At 45.1% G+C, this 19,305-nt stretch overlaps 1 protein-coding gene across 1 annotated transcript; it reads left to right on the top strand.

The window, feature by feature from the left end:
• The first annotated feature begins 1,110 nt into the window (after positions 1-1,110).
• Positions 1,111-18,172, top strand: slc7a8b (solute carrier family 7 member 8b). The gene is made up of 11 exons (XM_023832600.2): positions 1,111-2,212; positions 7,089-7,293; positions 7,823-7,974; positions 10,154-10,279; positions 11,464-11,617; positions 11,876-11,999; positions 12,541-12,644; positions 13,997-14,093; positions 14,538-14,687; positions 15,354-15,531; positions 16,648-18,172. The coding sequence occupies exons 1-11, from the start codon at positions 2,077-2,079 to the stop codon at positions 16,773-16,775; spliced, it is 1,554 nt and encodes a 517-aa protein (XP_023688368.1). The 5' UTR covers positions 1,111-2,076; the 3' UTR covers positions 16,776-18,172.
• The last annotated feature ends 1,133 nt before the right edge of the window (positions 18,173-19,305 follow it).

The following is a 19,305-nucleotide window of genomic DNA, read 5'->3' as shown; positions in this document are numbered from 1 at the left end:
ATGTCATCTGTTGTGTGTGTGTGTACATCTGCACTAGTGTTTGCTTCCTGCATTTTGCTGCAAACCCTCAGTGACATATATCCAATTTTCTGCCTTTTACGGTTACACAGTGACAGTCACAGCGGCTGGCAAATTCTTTTCAGCACATCCTGTTACCCCTTTACACTTAAAATTTGTCATTGAAGACATTGCACTTCATAATTAGTTTGGTTTTAACAAAGTCATGGTGATGCTGGATCTCTCTTCCATTTTTTGTTTTTTTGCATCACTTAATTGACATTTCATTAATGATCATTTTACTGCTGTTCCACATTCCTACACTGTTTAAAAAATAAGTACCAGTTTGCACCTTTTGAAGTCATACTTGTCGCTGGGGCTGTATCCTCAAAGCCTGCCGGTTGTGCCCTAGCTGTAGGTAAATGTAGCTTATAGTCTAAGGCAGTGTTTCTCAACCCAGTCCTCAGCAAACCCCAGCCAGTCCACGTTTTTGCTCCCTCCCAGCTCCCAGCCAATCAGAAACACCGAATAGCTGGTACAGGTGCACTGGGAGCTGAGAGGGAGTAAAAACGTGGACTGGCTGGGGTTCGCTGAGGACTTGGTTGAGAAACACTGGTCTAAGGTATAGAAATGGACTCAGGAACATTTTTGTATCATTGAGGATAGGTTATTAATATTGTTGTTGGTACCTTGTGGAACAGAACTACCAGGCCTGTCTGCCCGATGCCACTTCTGTGATCTGTCACTATGACCCTGAGCTCTAAGCCCCAATGGCTTGGTCAGGTACGAATCCGCGTGCCCCCCTGCATGAACGCTTAATTTCTTATTGACTATCAACAAAGCACTACCGAGTGTTTGTTGACTGAAAGCATGCATTGGGAGGTGCGTATCTGTTTTTAAGTCACTGGTTTTTCCAGTGAATCTATTTTTAGAAATTTGCGATAGGAAATGTAGTTACACTTTTCAAACTTGCTGTTCACTGATAGTGGCCCTTGTGATTCCTGCATAGTAATCTGCATAGTGATCACCGACGTCAGTCGGACATGCATGCATGGGTTTTCACAAAATCATTCAGTACCGGTACGCTGCTGTCAGACGTAGCTCTTTTACCCAGTAGAGAGTTAGCGTGATGTATGTAGATCTTACGAGACGCATCCCCTCTAATGACCTGTGGGAGGGAGTATGCGGCAGAGGGAGGTACTACAGTGCCTATGTGATATATGACTGAAAGCCGAGTGGGATACATCACTACGGTCTAGTGCCGACTTCGAATAGATGCGTAAATTATTTTAAACAATCAGATAAACACAACGGATGCAAGAAAGAAGTCATTTGATGAGCGGGACCCATCCATCGTGTTTTCATACGTGCGAACATCTTTCTAAAAGAAGGAAACTATGATGAATGCCGTCGCTTACGCTCGCTGTTGACGACAGACGGTCTGCTATGGTATACAACATGGTTGATTAATTCTGACCCCCTTTTTAAAAAAACTTTCTTTTTTTAATAATACAGACTTTGACGATAGACGGAGAAATAGCCTGAGCCGTCGGACCAGGGAAGTACTTGCATCCATCTCGCTGAAGTTCTGCGCGCTGAATAAGAGCGCGCGACGAGTTCATTATTGCCTATTTGAAAGCAGTTATTATAACAAAGTGCCATTTCTTAATTTTTTGAACTGTCTTACAAAATACGGGAAAACAGAAATCAGCACGAGACGCTGAGTAATTCATTTTACTGTTTTTTTTATCATTATTCAAATTTGTTTTAATAAATAGACGGGCAGATATATTGCGTCAGACGTTACCGTTGCTATATATTGAACATCTGAAGAATACTTTGACGTCATTGATGCGAAATGTTCATATTGGAATTCCACTCCGCACATATATAGGACTGTATGTTACCTCAATTACCGTGGAAGTTCCATCATCTTCATTATTTGTACCAGCACTAAATTAGGCATAAAGACAGTCGTTCTAAGGCTGATCAAAGGATTGCATCTACATTTTTCAAAGACAGCCCTTTAGCCAAGACTGTGACAGTAATTGATCCAAAGAGCGTAGCAGAGCGGGGAAAATGACGGACGGTGCCAGGCAGAGGGGCAGCGTCCCGGTAGCCGCGGAATCCCCGAAGACCGACGAGGGTTCCGGGACCTCCGGCGTGGCTCTGAAGAAAGAGATCGGACTCCTCAGCGCCTGTGGGATTATTGTCGGTAAATTTCCGCGCCAATGAATCGCAGCCAATGACTTGACAACTTTATAGGTTACGCTGTTTTTATTTCTATATTATATATTAATATATTTTTTGGTCAACTTACAAAATTGTGTTAGAAATTATCTCCTTTATCATATTTATTACTGTATAAATTGTTATTGGAAGGAAGACCAAGGAAATTAAGCACTGTAGTGATTAAGGAATACTACATGTGACGAAATGGACACGTGTTCATATCAGTCACGGACACTCGGCCAAGCTGTAATTGAACCTTGAATAACTTAATTTGACCATTTTCACTACATTATCCAATGCACACTGGATGCACTTTAATGGTAAGGTGCAGGTATTTGGTTCATTAGCAGTGGCATCTTCAGTTAGTCAAATAAATGTGATGTTACTGTACACATATGGCATGGATATGCACTAACTGGGGTGTTGAAATTGGGTTTTAATTAGCAAAATGTACTACAATATAAATAACTTTAGTATGCTATCCAGAATAATGAGCAGACTATAGGCCATGCTGAGTTTCCCCTTGGTTTCAAGACAGGGAAGATATGATGTAATATGTAACATCCTTTGCAGCAGGTCACATGACACCCCTGGGCTGTGGGTATCTCTTGAGCGGTTGCAGTGTTTGCCCGGGTGTCTTCTGAGTCACCCAAAACCACGCAGGCTCCTCCTGGCTCAATGTGTGCTCATGATGGATGGATCGGGTTGTTTCTAGATGAGGCTGGAGTCCCCTGCTACAGGAACAGACTTCATATCAAAAGTCGATGCTGAGTGTAGCATCCGGAAGGCATTAAAACCCCGTTCTATATTTAAGCGGCCTTATTTTTATGCTGAATGTCTTACGCTTGATATTTAATAATACTGTGTTTGATCCACACCTGCCTTGCACCCTATGCTGTTTGGGATGGTCTCAAGGCTCCCATGAGTAGTTGGAAGATGGGAGGATGTAGGATTTTATACCATAACCTTCAGTAGGACAAATCATCTGAATATGATTATCTTATTTATTTCTTTTTTCGAAAGCAAAAAAACAGCATGCACCTGCGTAGACCTTTGTTTTCTGATTTGTGAGTCTTAGGAGACGGAACCTGCCTCCCACACAGAACAAGAAATCCAGTCATCACCTCACTTGCTTCCAGCGGCATAGTCATACACAATTAAATACGCGTAATTGTACAAAGCACCATCTCCAGCATGGTAGGCTATGTAAATGCACGGATATCCGTCACTGTCCTATGAAGTACATGGAGTCATCGGCAAAACACGACTATTAAACTTTGCTATGGCAATGCAGTCTTCCACCCTGCGTGTTCCTGAAGTCCTTACGCGGCGGTATATGTGCCTGGCATGGTCACGCGGCGGTATACAGTATGTACCTGGCATGGTTACGCGGCGGTATATGTACCTGGCATGATCACGCGGCGGTATATGTACCTGGCATGATCACGCGGCGGTATATCTGCCTGGCATGGTCACGCGGCGGTATATCTGCCTGGCATGGTTACAGGTTTTGACACCAGCGGAGTTGCATTTCGAGGGCAATCGATGAAATTGTTATTTGGCTAATGCACGTTCTGCTGAGTCGGCAGCCTGCGCGTGGTAGGGCATGCATTCGCGTATTACATCGTGCAGCCTGCTATTGGACCCATTGGTTCATGGTTCAAGGTCACTTCACTGTCATCGATAGCTGTGTACACATACGAGATGAGGTGTTTCTCCATGAACCTCGATGTATAACAAAATGCAATTTGCAACAAGGACAAAAAAACAACAATATACAGTACATCAACATAATCGTATAGGACATTGAGGTATTGAGGTACTTTACTGATATTTAAATATAACCAGCATAATGTGCAGTACTGGGCAAAAGTCTTTGGCAGCCAAAGAAAATGATGTTTAAATGATATTAATGTTTGCATAAAACTATGCTATTATGCCTGTCAGAGTGTGTCAACTTAGTCATTGTAAAACTCCTGCTAAAGCCACCCCAGTATTTGCAGTAACCATCCAATACACCCGTGTGTTTTTTGGCTCGACCGCTAGCACACCTCATATGGCTAATCAATACCTCATTGGCTTTTTAAACTTAATTAATCAATTAATAGTTAGCTGGCGGTGACATTTAAGAAATACATGGAATGGCTGGGCTGCCCCTGAGGAGAGGTTTGGGACCTGAAGCCGTGTCCATCCAGCCATCTGACAAGATATCAGTAACTTTTTGGAAAACAGAAGAAATTACTGCTAGTTTTTTTATTGTGTTACTCTTAATTTGCACAAGTTCTAATGTCGAGTTGTGCTTTTGTTCTGAGCAAAAGTGCACTTACCAGCCAGATAAATAGCCTTAAGCACTTCTTTGGACTGCCTGAGACTTTTGCACAGTACTGTAAGTGTGGGAAAAGCACCTGGTAACATCCTGAACGTCAATTATTGCACACAAGGAAAATATAGCAGCATTGCTTGAGTGTTAACAAATCTGACTTTATATACTGTAGACGAGATGAAATGTGATGATACTCGTGCTCGTAACTTGTACTCATGCACTTGCATTGAAGTTTCCATACGTCCTTCCTGAAGTATAAACACAAGAAAAGTGACTTGTTTTTGTGGAACCAGCATACACACTAGTGATCTCCTGGTTGCCAAAACAGAAACAACTCCCCCCACCCCCCAGCCAGTGTCCTCTGGTGTTTCGCTAACATTGCAGATAATAATCAGATTCACCCTCAACACTGTGGACTTAAATGAATCAGTTTTAAATAGTTTTAATAGAAGTTACCTTGTTTTCGTTATTCCTTCATAAGATAAATACTCCCTATACACAGACGGCCAGGCTTAGATTTGCATAATGTAGAGTGATACAATTCAGTGCTGCTGAAGGAGACATTGTAACATTTCTGGTTTCTGGAACCTTAAATTGTGGCCTGTTTTTTAGCTAGATGTAGGTCATCACGTGCTGCGTAAGCGCAGTAATAATAATATAACGCTTGGGAAGGTACATAAAAAGCAGTCACAGTTGTGGGTGGAATCTGCCTGGTTTTCCTATGCTTGTGTGAGTTTCCTCCAGGGAATTCTGGCTTCCATTCAAGTCATGTTGTTCAGGTGACTATGCATTACTTTGTGTAGTGTGTGGGTGGATCAGTGCCCTCTGGTACTTGGGATAGGCTCCCAGTGTCTGAGGAACATAGGTTAATGGGTGTCGAATACGAAGCTTGGTATCCCGAGGTGTAACATTCAGGTAATTTACTAGCATGGCTCAGCTGGTAGGTGATTAAATCCTTGTGTTTTTGTTGAATGTGTCACGAGTCCATAATATGATACTTTGTATGTTCCTCCCTTAAGCTCCTCCAGAATGTGAGCAGAAGCACCAACTTTGCATGTCTGGCCTAAACGTCCTGGAGGCTTTCGTGATGAAATGTGGGGCACCTTTTGTCTTTGTTTATTCCTGTGTTGCTGCGTAGTGGCTTTGAGGTTAATGGTTTGGCTGCAAACACATTTGTAGAGTGAGGAACCTGATAAAATTAGAGAAACGTTCACAACAGCTGTTAAGAATTATAGGACAGTCAATGCAAATCTCAGTCCACAAACAAACATGGTTAATTTAGTCTATGTAGGAATGTAGACGTGTGTGTGTGGGCTGAGCAGAGCTGAGCTGACAGTCCTGTAGAATGTTGAAAGGACATCCACTAATTGATGATGACAACATCAGCATCACACCATAGAAACAAGCCTATTACAGAATTAATTTATCATCCAGGTTCCAGGGTATAACCCATCCGATTGTTCTCTGTCCTGAATCATTGTACTTTATTGCTCTACATACACCTTCTGGTCCACCCTGCTCGATTGCATCAGCTGCTATCTCCAATAATCATTCAGCTTTGTTCGACTTCTGCATTGTACTAGGCCACAATGTGGTTCTCTACATGAGACAGCGCTCAGGATGTTGTGTATACGGCCAGTACTAACCAGATTGGCTGGGTGGTTTTTTCTCTCCAGCACCCTTATTGGGTCTGCCTGCTCCTAAGGTTGGCACCCTTTCAAGGCCGTACCCCATTCCAGTGCTGTGTTGTGCAGACTGTCCCTACCAGGAAAAATCCCATGTGAAATGAGTAGCATGCCCATTTATTCGCATTAAGTCATTCCAGTGACTGCCATCGATTTCCCAGTTCTTAATTTAGCCCTGTTTTGCATCTGTTCAGGCTATAGTTCATTTCTTGTATGGTTTTTCTGCTTCTCTGCCATTCGGTTTTTTTTTTTGACCACACTTCCTCTGGTTGGTTATTGTAGTGACACACGCACGGCTTAGACTGCCTCGGTTGCATCAGATCGCTGTTACTCTCTTCTCATTCTAAGTTTGCATTGCTGCATTTTCTGTCTCACTTTGCTCTGGTTAATCTCTGGCCTGAAACCTGTCCTGAAGACCCAGGGTGACCAACCCTCATCACCGGGGGCTGAAATTCTGCCTATATTGACTCAGTTCTGCCTATATTGAATCTGCAGTTATTTATTAATAAACTAATTATCTGGCAGCCACATTTTTATCTTTAGAATTAAGTGATGACACACCACATTGCACAACAACAAAATGTGTTCTCTGCATTTAACCCATATCTGACACAGCAGGGCGCAGCTAATTCAGCACCCAGGGAGAAGTGCTTGGGGACAGTACCTTGTTCCAGGTACCTTGCTGGTCAGGGATTCGAACCTGTAATCTCTTAATTACAAGTGCATTTCCCTAACCATTAAGCCACCACTATCCTGGTTTGACCTAGGCTCTACATAACAAGGGTTTCCAAGCTTCCAGACCGCTCTTCCGCCCCTTAAAGTCGTCTTCCGCCCCTCTCTCGTTGCCCCAGGTAACATCATCGGCTCTGGGATCTTCGTGAGCCCCAAGGGTGTCCTGGAGAACTCGGGCTCGGTCGGCCTGGCCCTGATCATATGGGTGGCCACTGGGGTCATAACCGCTGTGGGGGCGCTGTGCTACGCCGAGCTGGGAGTCACCATCCCCAAGTCCGGAGGAGACTACTCCTACGTCAAGGACATCTTCGGTGGATTGGCGGGGTGAGCGCTTGGGACAGCAGTGTTGACCCAGCTGAGTTGAGGGTATATTCAGAGATTTAAAGACGCCACTTCGCCTAACCGCACGCTTCATTTCAGGCAGAATCTAGGCCATCAAACACAGTTCATGCATCCCCTCTCCTGCTGTTCTGATCCCTGTTTTATTTCTGTACTCTACTTCTATATGAATTACTTCTCTAACCCCTGGCTAACAGAGAACTAGCCGTGCACAGACATTAAGGCAGTGGTTCCCAACCCAGTCCTCAGGGACCCCAGACAGTCCACATTTTTCCTCCGGGAGCAAAAATGTGCACTGTCTGAGTTCCCTGAGGACTGGGTTGGGAACCACTGGATTATGGGATTAATGGTGAATCACACTGCTGCACACTGGCACTTTATTGATGCATGTACAGGAATAAAAGATTTATGGCAACAACAAGCCAGGCCATCTTGGGCCTTGGAGTACGTCCATGCACTGTCGACATAATCGATGTCCGTTTACTATGCTAACTCTTGCGTCCCCTCCTCACAGCTTCCTACGGCTCTGGATCGCCGTGCTGGTGATATACCCCACCAACCAGGCCGTGGTCGCCCTCACCTTCGCCAACTACGTGCTGCAGCCCCTCTTCCCCACCTGCCTGAGCCCGGAGATCGGGCTCCGCCTTCTGGCCGCCCTCTGCCTGTGTGAGTTCCCTTGCACGCGTTAAGTAGCCGGCCAGCTGGTATCCGGGTCGTTTTTAGGAGGATCGGGAATGTGTTCGGATGTGTGGACGGGCTGGCAACTACGCGCCATCGTTTTAGGGAGAAAATCACTGCTGTAGGTCAGTGTTTCCGAATCCGGTCCTTGGCGACCCGCAGCCGGTCCACGTTTTTGCTCCCTCCCAGCCCCCTATCAGATGGTCAGCCACCGCTTATCCAAAGCATGATTGTGGATGGATGGATGGATGGATGGATGGCTTTTATGCTCCTTGGGCCTGTGTCACGGTGTTTAACTAACACGCTCTGCAGGTTGCAGGAGCTGCTTGCCTGGGCAGCCATCGAAGCGGAGAATCGCTTTTATACTTTTATGGTTCTTTTATTTCCTTCCCGTTGGTTTGGTTTGGAGCGGCTCATTAATTTTCCCTCAAGCACGTGCAGCAAATGGCATGTCTCTGCCCATGTGAATTAAGGTGAGCTTGCTGAATGTTATTTCCCAGGATTCCGCAGGGTGGAAAAAAAAAAAAAACATTCTGCAGGCGAACTGGCGTGGTTTTTCAAAACCAGTTCAATCCGGTCCCAAGTAATCCTCACTGTTTACTGGATGTGGCAACATGCTTTTTTTTTTGTTAGAGTTGAAAGCGTTTAGGGTGGCCATGCTTGTCTGTGGGGGCGTGTTGTTTGTGGGTGTGTGGATTAGGGTTGTATTACATTGACGTTGTGGGGACCAGTTTTCAGGTCCCCACAAAGATCTGTGAATGCAATCAAAAAAGTAAAAATTACAAAAGGCTCGTATTCTGTTAGGTTACTTATGGTTAAGGTTAGGGCTGGGTAGGGGTTAAGATTGTCATAGTTAGCATTAGCATTTTTCCCATGGAAATGAATGAGCGGTGCCCATAAAGATATAATTACAAACCTGTGTGTGTGTGTGTGAGTCACATGTGTGTCACATGCTCTCTAGTGTTCAGCCATCCGGCGTGTGAGGCCGCCTACCCCCACTCTGCTCCTTGGTAGCGACACGGTGGTTTATGTTACCTTCAGGCAGATGCTGTTTCAGGGTTTGGTTTCCGAAGCGCATCTGAGAAGGGCCACATCGCCACCTGCTTCCTTCGGAGCGGAGAGCTGAAGAGTCGCTGTAGTGTCTTGTGGTCTCTTGGCCTTGGCATTAATTTTTTATTATTTTTTTTAATGCACCAAATATGCACGGTTTGGCACCAAGAAATTTAATTTGAGCCATTTGGCTCAGTTTCTTTTGTTGCGCAATCAGGTCCTGTTTGTGCATAGAACTAAAATCCGTAAATCGTTTTAAAAGGGCTGCAGACGCCCACGTGTAGTGGGAGAAGCAGAGAAGCCACATGCTATAAAATTAAGTGCATATGACCTCCAGAATGGTGTCTGTCAACTTGGTTGTTAATATGTAATTGTTTATTGCCATATCATGTTATTTCAATGTGGACGGCTTAAGAGAGCCAAGTTTTGAGTTATTTTTACTGCTAACTTATGATGCAGCAGAGTTAGAGCTGTTTATGGACTTGGGTTTGAAAATGGCAGCGTTGACGGCGTGACTTTGAAGGTCAGGTGAAACAGGCATTCGTTTAACCAGCCAATAGAATGAGCCGGAAGCCCTCACGCAGGCTGCCGTGACAACATGGGGGAGGAGTCAAACTCCACATGACGCAGGTCACACACAGAGGGAGGAAACAGACTGAAGCCCCCTAACACTGCCTGCTGTTAACCTACTTCAGGGTTCTTCAAATCTGGACCTCGAATCCAAATCCAGGCCTTGTTTTCAATGCTCCCAGTTAGTTGGTTTAATAATTACTGATTCTGATTGGCCACAGAGGCTTCACACCCAGCTCACAGGTAAAGGAAGGCTGGAAAATCAGCAGGGCTCAGACCTTGAGGACCGTGATTTGAATAACCCTGACCTACTTGTACACAGTGATGTTCAGCTGATACTCACAGTTCTGAATAAGATGGATACTTTTGCTGATGTACCTTGACAAAGGACTGTCAGTGCAGTGTCTTTTATTCATTTATCTGATACTTTTTTCCCAATGCAATGTGTGCTTTTTGGGATTTGACCCCACAACCTTTGCATCGTTAGCACAATGCACTACTTATTGAGCATTAACCCCCCCTCCCTCCCCACATCTCTTTGCCTCAGTGGTGCTGACCTGGGTGAACTGCCACAGTGTCCGCTGGGCCACCCGTGTCCAGGACATCTTCACCATTGGCAAGCTGCTGGCGCTGGGCCTCATCATCACCATGGGGATCGTGCAGATCTTCAGGGGTACTGCTCATCTTCTTTCGCGCTTCGTGCCCCTCGGGCTCAGGCGGTATCTGATGACTGTATATGAATGACCCTCCTGTTCTCTCTCCTTCATAATACTAAGTTTATTATGTGGTGGATTAGAGAGATCACTGATGAAATGTGACTCTTGGCGATGTTTTCAGTAAGTCCATGCATGCACGGGATGATGGCTTCAGCAGGAAGTCAGTTTCAAAGCTCAGTTTCAACTTAAGAGACTACTCTGTATATATATATATATATATATATTTATCTGTATTTGTAAAATCCTGGTTTAATCCTGGATCTGCTGGCAGAAGGCTACACAGCAGGTTGCTTCCAGGCTCAAAGTTTCTTAGACAAGCACAAGGTGAAACAGGAGACAGTGGGAACGACCAAAAACCAGCCAGGTAGAGGGTGGAAGCGACTTTCTAATGCCAGAGATGACCGTCAACTTATCCGACGGATTATCATGAATCGGAGGATGACCTTAAGTGACCTTCAGAAGGAATGGGAAACATTAAGTGCAGGTGTGAAGTGCACTGCTAGGATAATTCATAACAGGCCCCTAGAAGCAGGACTGAAGTCCCATAAAGCAGGGAAGGAGCCCTTCATTAATGAGGAGCAGGGAAGAGCCAGGCTGCAGTTTGCAAAAAATATATATTATTCACAGACACACACCCATAAACTGAAAAATGATTGAAACAAAAAATTGTGCTCTATCTGTTATATTAACTCCCCCATGCTGTGTTGTATTCAGTCACATAATAAATGCCAAAATAATAGTATAGTACATGTTTAGCTGTCATTGATGATGTTCGACCGTTTTGAAGACTGTAATGACTGGAGCAGTTCATCTTTGTTCTATAATCGAATGCTATGTCCTTAGTTATATTGAGAGTGAATTGTCTTTAATTCCAATTCCCGATTGTCTACCTGTTTCTCTGTCTACCTGCCTGTCTGTCTCTCTCTCTCTCTGTCTGTCCGTCTGTCTCTCTCTCTGTCCGTCTGTCTGTCTCCATCTCTCTGTCTGTACGTCTGTCTGTCTCTGTAACTCTGTCTGCCTGTCTGTCTGTCTCTGTCTCTGTCTCTCTGTCTGTCTGTCTACCTGCCTGACCACCTGTCTCTCTGTCTGCCTGTCTGTCTGTTATTTTGTCCAACTCTCCACCTCCTTCCCCTTTCTCCAGGGAGGTACTACTGGTTGGAGCCGGCCAATGCCTTTGCGACTTTCCAGAAGTGTGACGTGGGGATGATTGCCCTCGCCTTCCTACAAGGCTCCTTCGCCTATGGGGGCTGGAATTTCCTCAACTATGTTACAGAGGAGCTGGTGGACCCCTACAGGTAAGCACCCCCCCCCTCCCCGGGCCAATGGTGTGTGCAGATGAAAGTCCCATGTTACAATTCCACCAGTCAGGTCAGTCAAAACCTCCTAAGGTCCCGGTTCCACCCACCAGAACTTTAATTGAACTTTCTCAGTCAGTGCTGAAGGAGGAGACGTGTGTTTCTGCATCTGAGTGCATGCCCAAGCTGCATTAATATCCAGGAAGGCATGCTTGCATTGATGCAGGATAAGAATCCCCCTTTTCCTGCCCCATCCAGAAACCTGCCCAGGGCAATCTTCATCTCCATCCCCCTGGTGACGTTTGCGTACGTCGCCGCCAACATCGCTTACATCACCGCCATGAGTCCCCGGGAGCTGCTGGCCTCCAACGCCGTCGCCGTGGTGAGGGACCGTCCCTGACATTCAGCACCACAATGGCCATGGCAGCCCTTCAGTTACAATATTACCTTTTTATTTCTGCTTGAGATGAAACAAAAACACCGTAAAACTGTATTGAAACGTATCCTGTCCTTATTGAAGTTGGGTGCTGTGAGGAAAGTTAGAATGGCTGAATACAATTTACATACATTCCCTTTAAAGTGTAACATATAATGTCATATAAAGTCATATACATAATATCTCCTTGTTAAATATCTATCTGTCCATCTTCTAATCACTTATGCTGATAATGCTTATAAATTCTGTTCATACTTTGTTGACTTTCAGTCTTCTCCAAACGGTGTGCTGCCTTTCTGGAAGTAGGGTAACAGTGCATTACAGTGCATTAGCCTAGACCCATGAGAGTTCTGTTGTTGTGTTCTGGGCGTGATTTCGCGTCTTTGTCGGCCTGCTTTGTGTGTGAAGACATTCCACACACGTGCCCTTATCTGATTTTGTGCGCCAGCCCGTCTGTCTTATAACTGCCCTCTCGCTCCCATCTCAGACATTTGGCGAGAAGCTTCTGGGCGTGATGTCTTGGATTATGCCCATATCTGTGGCTCTGTCCACGTTTGGTGGGGTCAACGGATGCCTCTTCACCTCATCCCGGTCAGTCTCTGTGCCCCATCCTGCACCCGTCCTGTCCTGCTGTCGCCACCCTGTTCCATCTCAGCCCACTGCCATACCGCTCTAACCCAACCAATCAGGAACCAGGGCCACTTAAAGAGACTGAAACATGAAAAACATGTGTGTCTTACTGGAGTTTCAGCGCTGTCCCTCCGTACAGGCTGTTCTGCTGGCAGGTGCCTAGTGTTGCAGATATCGGCCGTAGAAATGTTGGGCTTCCCTCAAATATAATGGGACTGAATAGCATTCTTTCTTTGTGGTGATGAAAAGGCCAGAAAAATACAGTCAGTATTAGATTACTGTGTGTAAATGACTGAACTCCACACACCAACAAACATGCTTTATCTGCCATTTGCAGTAACAATGGAACGCTGATCTTCGTCCAACCCCATCTTGCTGTGTATGGCCTGGGGGTCACAGCGCAGGGTCAGCCAACATTCAATTCGAAAAACTTTGTCTCCGAAGGGGCAATTAAAGAAAGAATGTGGCGTCCCTGGGGCTGGGGGTTTAGGGCCGACAGATATGACTGTTCTGTCGAGGTCTGGGCTCAAACTGGCAATCTTCTGCTCTTAGCCCACTGGGCTACTAACCTCTACCAATCGTATCACTCCACAGCAGATATCGCTGAGGTGCTCCTGCTGGTATGTTCCGCGCAGTGATACGATTGGTGTGTGGAGTTCGGTAGAAGTAAATAGTTCCTATATTAAACTGCTCACTACAAAGTCTGTGGATTATATTCAAAACTGGGTCATGATTTCTGGTAAGAGACATTGCTGTTGGATTTTTCAGATGTAGCTAGATAGCTCTAAGGTCCCTCTAAAATATCTTTTTTTCAGTTTTGGGGTAAACTTCTTCTTTAAGGGACTGGTTTCTCGCTCAGACTTCCCCATGAAGTTGTGTTCTGACTGGGTTTCCTAACCTAATTTATCTGAATCTTCTGCCAGATAAATGCCCCCATTTTTCCGGAGTATTCTCTGGTGCTGCCTTTTTGTAACCCGACCCCTTATTTTCGCATTTCTGCAGTGCATTAGCAGGCCCAAAAGCCTGAATCCCTCGGCCTGTTGTGTCCCTTCCTACACGACCAGGTGGAGTCTGTTTGCATAGATCATAATAACTGCCTCCCACAATGACATGTTATTGTGCAGTGATATCCGGTGTTACTGTGCAGTGATATCCGGTGTTACTGTGCAGTGATATCCGGTGTTACTGTGCAGTGATATCCGGTGTTACTGTGCAGTGATATCCAGTTACCGTGTCTCCCCTGCTGTAACTCCCCGCTCAGCGTCGTTTGTGGGTTATGTCTGCATTTGCTGGACCGGCCATTTCTTTCTCAGGCTCTTCTTCGCTGGAGCGAGGGAGGGCCACCTTCCCCGGCTGCTGGCCATGATCCACGTGGATCGCTGCACCCCCATCCCGGCTCTCCTCGTCACCGTGAGTCCATTATAACCACCGCCCCGCACCTTCCAGAACATTCCGCTACTGAAGGCCTGTTATCTAGCACAACGTGTATTATTTATAGACATGAACTATGTGCTGAAGGTTTTCTTCTTAACAACTACAGATTATGAATGACAGGTTATAGCAATTGGGAATATTATGACTAATAAGGGCACAGTTAGAGGTTAGTATGATTATCTTCTTATCAGTTTTGTGACAAGTGCTGCTTCTTCTAACAAAGCCTGTCGCTCTTCTTTTTGTTCTGCTTATGTAAATCTGGGGTGGTGGTGGTTTAAACGCTGGTGCGGAGTTAGAATCAGTTGTCACTTCTGCAAGGGACGTTGGATGATGTAGCGACGGGTACATTTCCATTGTTCTGAAAGTCGCACATTTCACTGGCTAACCGAAAGTCTGTTCGCCGCTGTCTCTGTTCCCCAGTGCGTCTCCACACTCCTCATGCTCTGCACCAGTGACATTTACACGCTCATCAACTACGTGGGCTTCATCAACTACCTATTCTATGGGGTCACCATTGCTGGGCAAATCGTGCTGCGCATCAAGAGTCCAGATATGCATCGGCCAATCAAAGTGCGTATCCGGCGAGGCTGCCGCATTCTCATTGTTTGTCCCCAGCGATGCCATGCCTAGTTGTGAGTCAGGAGATTTGCCAGTGTAGACTCCATTTCTTATATGCTATTGTTTATCATTCGTTATTTCAACATAATTTTACTGAAATGGTTGTGTGACTGGAAGAAAAAAGAAAAAGAAAAGGTTGTGTAGGCCTTGCCAGGCGGCGGCATGGTGGTGCAGTGGTTACAGTGTTCCAGTGGTTACACTGTTGCAGTGGTTACACTGTTGCCTCTCGCCTCTGGGACTTGGGTTCAAGTCTCTGTCAAAGGTCCTTGTGTGTGGATTGGCATGTTCTCCCCGTGTCATTGAGGGGTTTCCTCTGGGTACCCTGGTTTCCCCCCACAGTCCAAAAACATGCTGAGGTTAATTGGAGTTATCAAATTGCCCATGGGGGTGAATGGTGTATGAGTGTGTCCTGCAATAGGTTGGTGCCCCATCCTGGGCTGTTCCCTGCCTTGCATCTGTGGGATGGGCTCCAGACCCCCCCCCCCCCCCCCCCCCGCAACCCTGAATAGGACAAGCAGTTTCAGAAAATGGATAGATGACAGAGATGCCCCTTTTAGAGTTACGACATTGAGTTCTGTACCAGGTTTGGCCTGATCCGTCTTCCCTGTCCCTCCCCAGGTAAGCCTGGCCTGGCCGGTCATCTACCTGCTCTTCTGGGCCTTCTTGCTTATCTTCTCGCTGTATTCGGAGCCGGTGGTGTGTAGCATCGGCCTGGCCATCATGTTCACGGGAGTACCTGTCTACTTCCTGGGTGTTTACTGGGAAAACAAACCCCAGTGCTTCAACAACTCTGTGGGTACGTCAGACATCTGTGCGTTCCCGGCGACAGTGACAACCACCATGATGATAATGATGATAATAATGACACATCTAAAGGTTACAAGTTATTACGGTAGGATCGACATGGTAGACCATCCTACATGGGTTATTACGGTACGATCGACATGGCAGACCATCCATATATGGTGACCGCAGGAAGTCTTGGAAAGCTTGCTTAATTCAGCAAAAATATTTGTTTTATAACAAAATCATTACTTTATTCCTTTGTTTACAAAAACACGTCACATTAGAAATAATCAGTAGTTTTAAGTAAAGTAAAGTAGTAACATACTGAAACCTTAATTATAGTTTTAAAAAAGCTGCTCTGAGTTAAAAAGTTCATTGACAAGCAGTCTGACTGGGTGCTTTTTACTTAGTAACACATTTGTAGTAACATAAAACACCCAACATTTTGATTAATATCCCTTTGGAAGCCATTGACTGCAATTGCGATTAATAGCAAAATGGGAAGGACCAGGATTGAATAGGTCAGTCAAAAAAATAATGGCACTAAATAAAAATGAAAATGTCTGTGGTGTGTTCAGATATGCTAAACAGTGCTTGTCAATGGTCTTTTGATATGGAACCAATAAATCTGCAGCACTGTTACAGAATTAAGCAAATGCCCAAGACTTTCTGTAAGCTCTTTATTCATCGTTTCATCGTTTCTTATACCAAGAAGGGTAGTGCACAAGGCTGTGCAACAGCCAGGGGGCATCAAAGCGGCATGGATACCCTGGCAGATTCTGAGGGCCCAGCACTTTACAGGGGCCACAGTAGAGGCATTGGATACCCTGGCTGATTCTGAGGGCCCAGCACTTTACAGGGGTCCTTGTATATGTAAAGTTATACATACAATTGGAAGGGAGGATAGGGGGCCAGTATTTCTGGGTACGGCCTGATAATAAAAGTAATGATTAAGGACCGTTCCTGTCATTTCTACCCTCATTTTTACAAAGCCAATTAATAACTGATTATTATTAATTGTAATTGTGCAGTTTTGAGTATTATATATTTACATATTTGAGTACTGGTGATTGTAGAATGATGAATGACCGAAGCCCGCGGCGTATCTCTGTCGTCCTCCCTACAGACCGGCTGACGTACATAGGCCAGAAGCTGTGCATGGTGGTGTACCCAGCGGAGGAGAGCGAGGGGGGCAAGACCAGCAGGGAGGCAGAACCAGAGGAAAAACAGGCCCTTAATTCAGGAGAACTCTGAGCATGACAGGCCTCTCCCTGACCTACTAGAGCATCATAAAAATAATAAAAAAAAATATATAAAAAACTAAAATAGTGTGAAGGCCTGCATATGCACACAACTCTGAGTGTACTGAGTGGTGCAGACTGCTCTCTTACACAGACTGCTCTCTTACACTCTCAGAAAAAAAAGAGTAAAAAAAATGTACCTTTGCTGTCACTGGAGCTGCACCTTGCGGTCTGCCAATTGTACCATTAGCTGTAGGCAATTGTACCTTTTAAGGTACAGAAATGGACTCTGAGGAACATTTCTGTACCATTGATTGTACATTAATGCTGTTTGTATTTTTGGGATGTTCCTCCAGAGTCCATTTCTGTACCTTAAAAGGTATAATTTCAAGGGTCTTGTACCTTTATTTCTGAGAGTAATGGTGTACGGTATTAAGAAAATGGATTGTCACAGTATTTGTATATTTCAGCTCGTAAGAGCTTTGTAATCTTCTATTGTGCGCTGAGTTCCAGTGTTTGCTTCTAAGCACTATGTCTTAAAGCTTCACTCTACGGGTTTTTATAGTTTCTTTTTAACAACAATGTTGTATTGTAAATTTGACACAGAAAATATTGTCGAGGATAACATCTTTAAAATTACGTGTTCAAACCGATGTCGGTGAATCGAAACGTTGTGAATGACGTTAATGGGGCGGGTACGTGTGCAGAAACCCCCCCACCCCCCCACATCTTCATGCTCCACATTGTGCTTTGCCTTCCATATTCCTACCTAGATTCAAACAACTAATGACTTTTTTCGGGCAATTTATTATAAAGGTACATTTTTCACTAAGTTGCATGTTTTATTGCTTTTCATTTTCTATTTTTATTGTTTAATAGAAAACTGAGGCAAATTTGCCCAATGATGTGCAGAGCAAGTTGGCAGATAGACAAATCAATAGAGCATCTGACAGAAAAGAGAGCGCTATTTAACCATAAACAGAGCTTTAGCAGAGGACAGGAGGACTCGCCTATTGCACTTAGTTAGTATTTCGTGAGTAATGGTCCTGCAGGCACACGACCTTCGCTCCTGTCTGATCATCACTTATTTTTCACTTCTGACAGAAATGCAAAAAATGCCCCAAATATAGGCCACGATGCACAGCTCTTTCATGCTGTGCTTGCATTGCACTAAACGTGTTGCTAAAGGTGGGTTTTCTTTCTTAACTGACAAGCCAGAAATAAAACTCTTATTATAAAAGCAGTCTGCTATCTCAGCGAAGTGAAACAATGCACGGCTTATGAATGTGCTTAACTCGAGCCAGACACACGTCAGCCGTCGACTAAATTCCTATTTCCACCACTACATCGGGGGAGAACTGCCATCCCATTGCCAAATTGATGAATAAATACCATGCCGTCTTTCCTTGACTCATCTCTCACCCGTTATTTAACAAAGGAACACTGGGGCTTGTATTATAAGATGAACTATCAAGCAAGTCAGCTGAAAAATGACAGGAATCACCACAGAGTCATGGAAGAATAGGCAGAGTATTAAATGCTGCTCTATTCTGTCTGAGTGAGCAAAAGGAAACTGCCTGATTAATAATGGTCCAATGGAACGATAATACACAGGATCAGGGTGGAGATTCATCTGGGAGGTTGAAATATGCCAGGATTTTGTCCTTGTAGACCTGCATAATAAACAATCCAGTTTAATACGGCACTTTCAGGTATTATCCATCTTGTCCTTGGACGACATTGTTTTAAGTAAAAGATCTTGTCTTTGCTGACTGGCCTCAGTTCCCAGCTGGTGTTCTGGGCAAAATCAGACCATCTAGGTTCAGGTAAAGTGCACCGTTTATATATATATAAAAATTTCCCTTTTGAACCCCCCATGGGGGGGGGGGGTGCATGGTGACAAAATGCATAACACTGGTGCCTCGCCTACATGGCTGGGGGGAGTCCCCACACCCCCCCCCCCCCACAGTCCATAGACACAGAGTCAGGTTAACTGGTGTCTCTGTGTGGCTGCAATGGGCCATTATCCTGTCCAGAGTGCACCCTAGCCCAGTGATTGCCAACCCGGTCCTGGGGGTCTCCCGGCCAGTCTGACAGGGACCCTCTCGAACCCTGACCAGGAAAAGTGATCAATCGTCATTCTGACGATTACTAAAAATGAAATTGTTTCCCCAGTATGCTGAGCTGTACCCTGCTGCTTGTGTTGTTCACTCTTTCATTGCCATAGCTGATATCGCGCGGCTCGGTGGGGATATACTCTGGCCTTATAACCCCAGGGCTGTGGCTCTGAATCCTGCCTCCCCTCTGTGCGTGGAGGTTGCATGTTCTCCACATGACACTCAGACTTTCACCCACTGTCCAAAAACATGCAGTTAAATTGCAGTGTCTTTATAAATCTGTCCTGCAATGGACTGGCATCCTGTCCAGCGTGTTCCTCTAGCCCCCTATTATTCAAATCACAATCCTCGAGGTCAGAACACTGCTGGTTTTCCAGCCTTCCTTTACCTGTGAGCCAGATGTGAAGCCTCCAGCCAATCAGAATC

The sequence above is a fragment of the Paramormyrops kingsleyae genome, chromosome 4 (assembly GCF_048594095.1).
Source record: "Paramormyrops kingsleyae isolate MSU_618 chromosome 4, PKINGS_0.4, whole genome shotgun sequence".
Taxonomy (NCBI): domain Eukaryota; kingdom Metazoa; phylum Chordata; class Actinopteri; order Osteoglossiformes; family Mormyridae; genus Paramormyrops; species Paramormyrops kingsleyae.
The sequence above is the reverse complement of the archived record's forward strand: the minus strand, read 5'-3'. Positions and strand labels throughout refer to the sequence as shown.

What these genes read in the sequence shown, in the direction of transcription:
- slc7a8b (XM_023832600.2), top strand. Translation starts at nt 2,077, where the DNA reads ATGACGGACGGTGCCAGGCAGAGGGGCAGCGTCCCGGTAGCCGCGGAA. An exon ending in TCTGGCCGCCCTCTGCCTGT is followed by an intron (nt 7,975 to 10,153) that starts GTGAGTTCCCTT and finishes TCTTTGCCTCAG; the next exon opens with TGGTGCTGACCTGGGTGAAC. An exon ending in GTGCTTCAACAACTCTGTGG is followed by an intron (nt 15,532 to 16,647) that starts GTACGTCAGACA and finishes TCCTCCCTACAG; the next exon opens with ACCGGCTGACGTACATAGGC.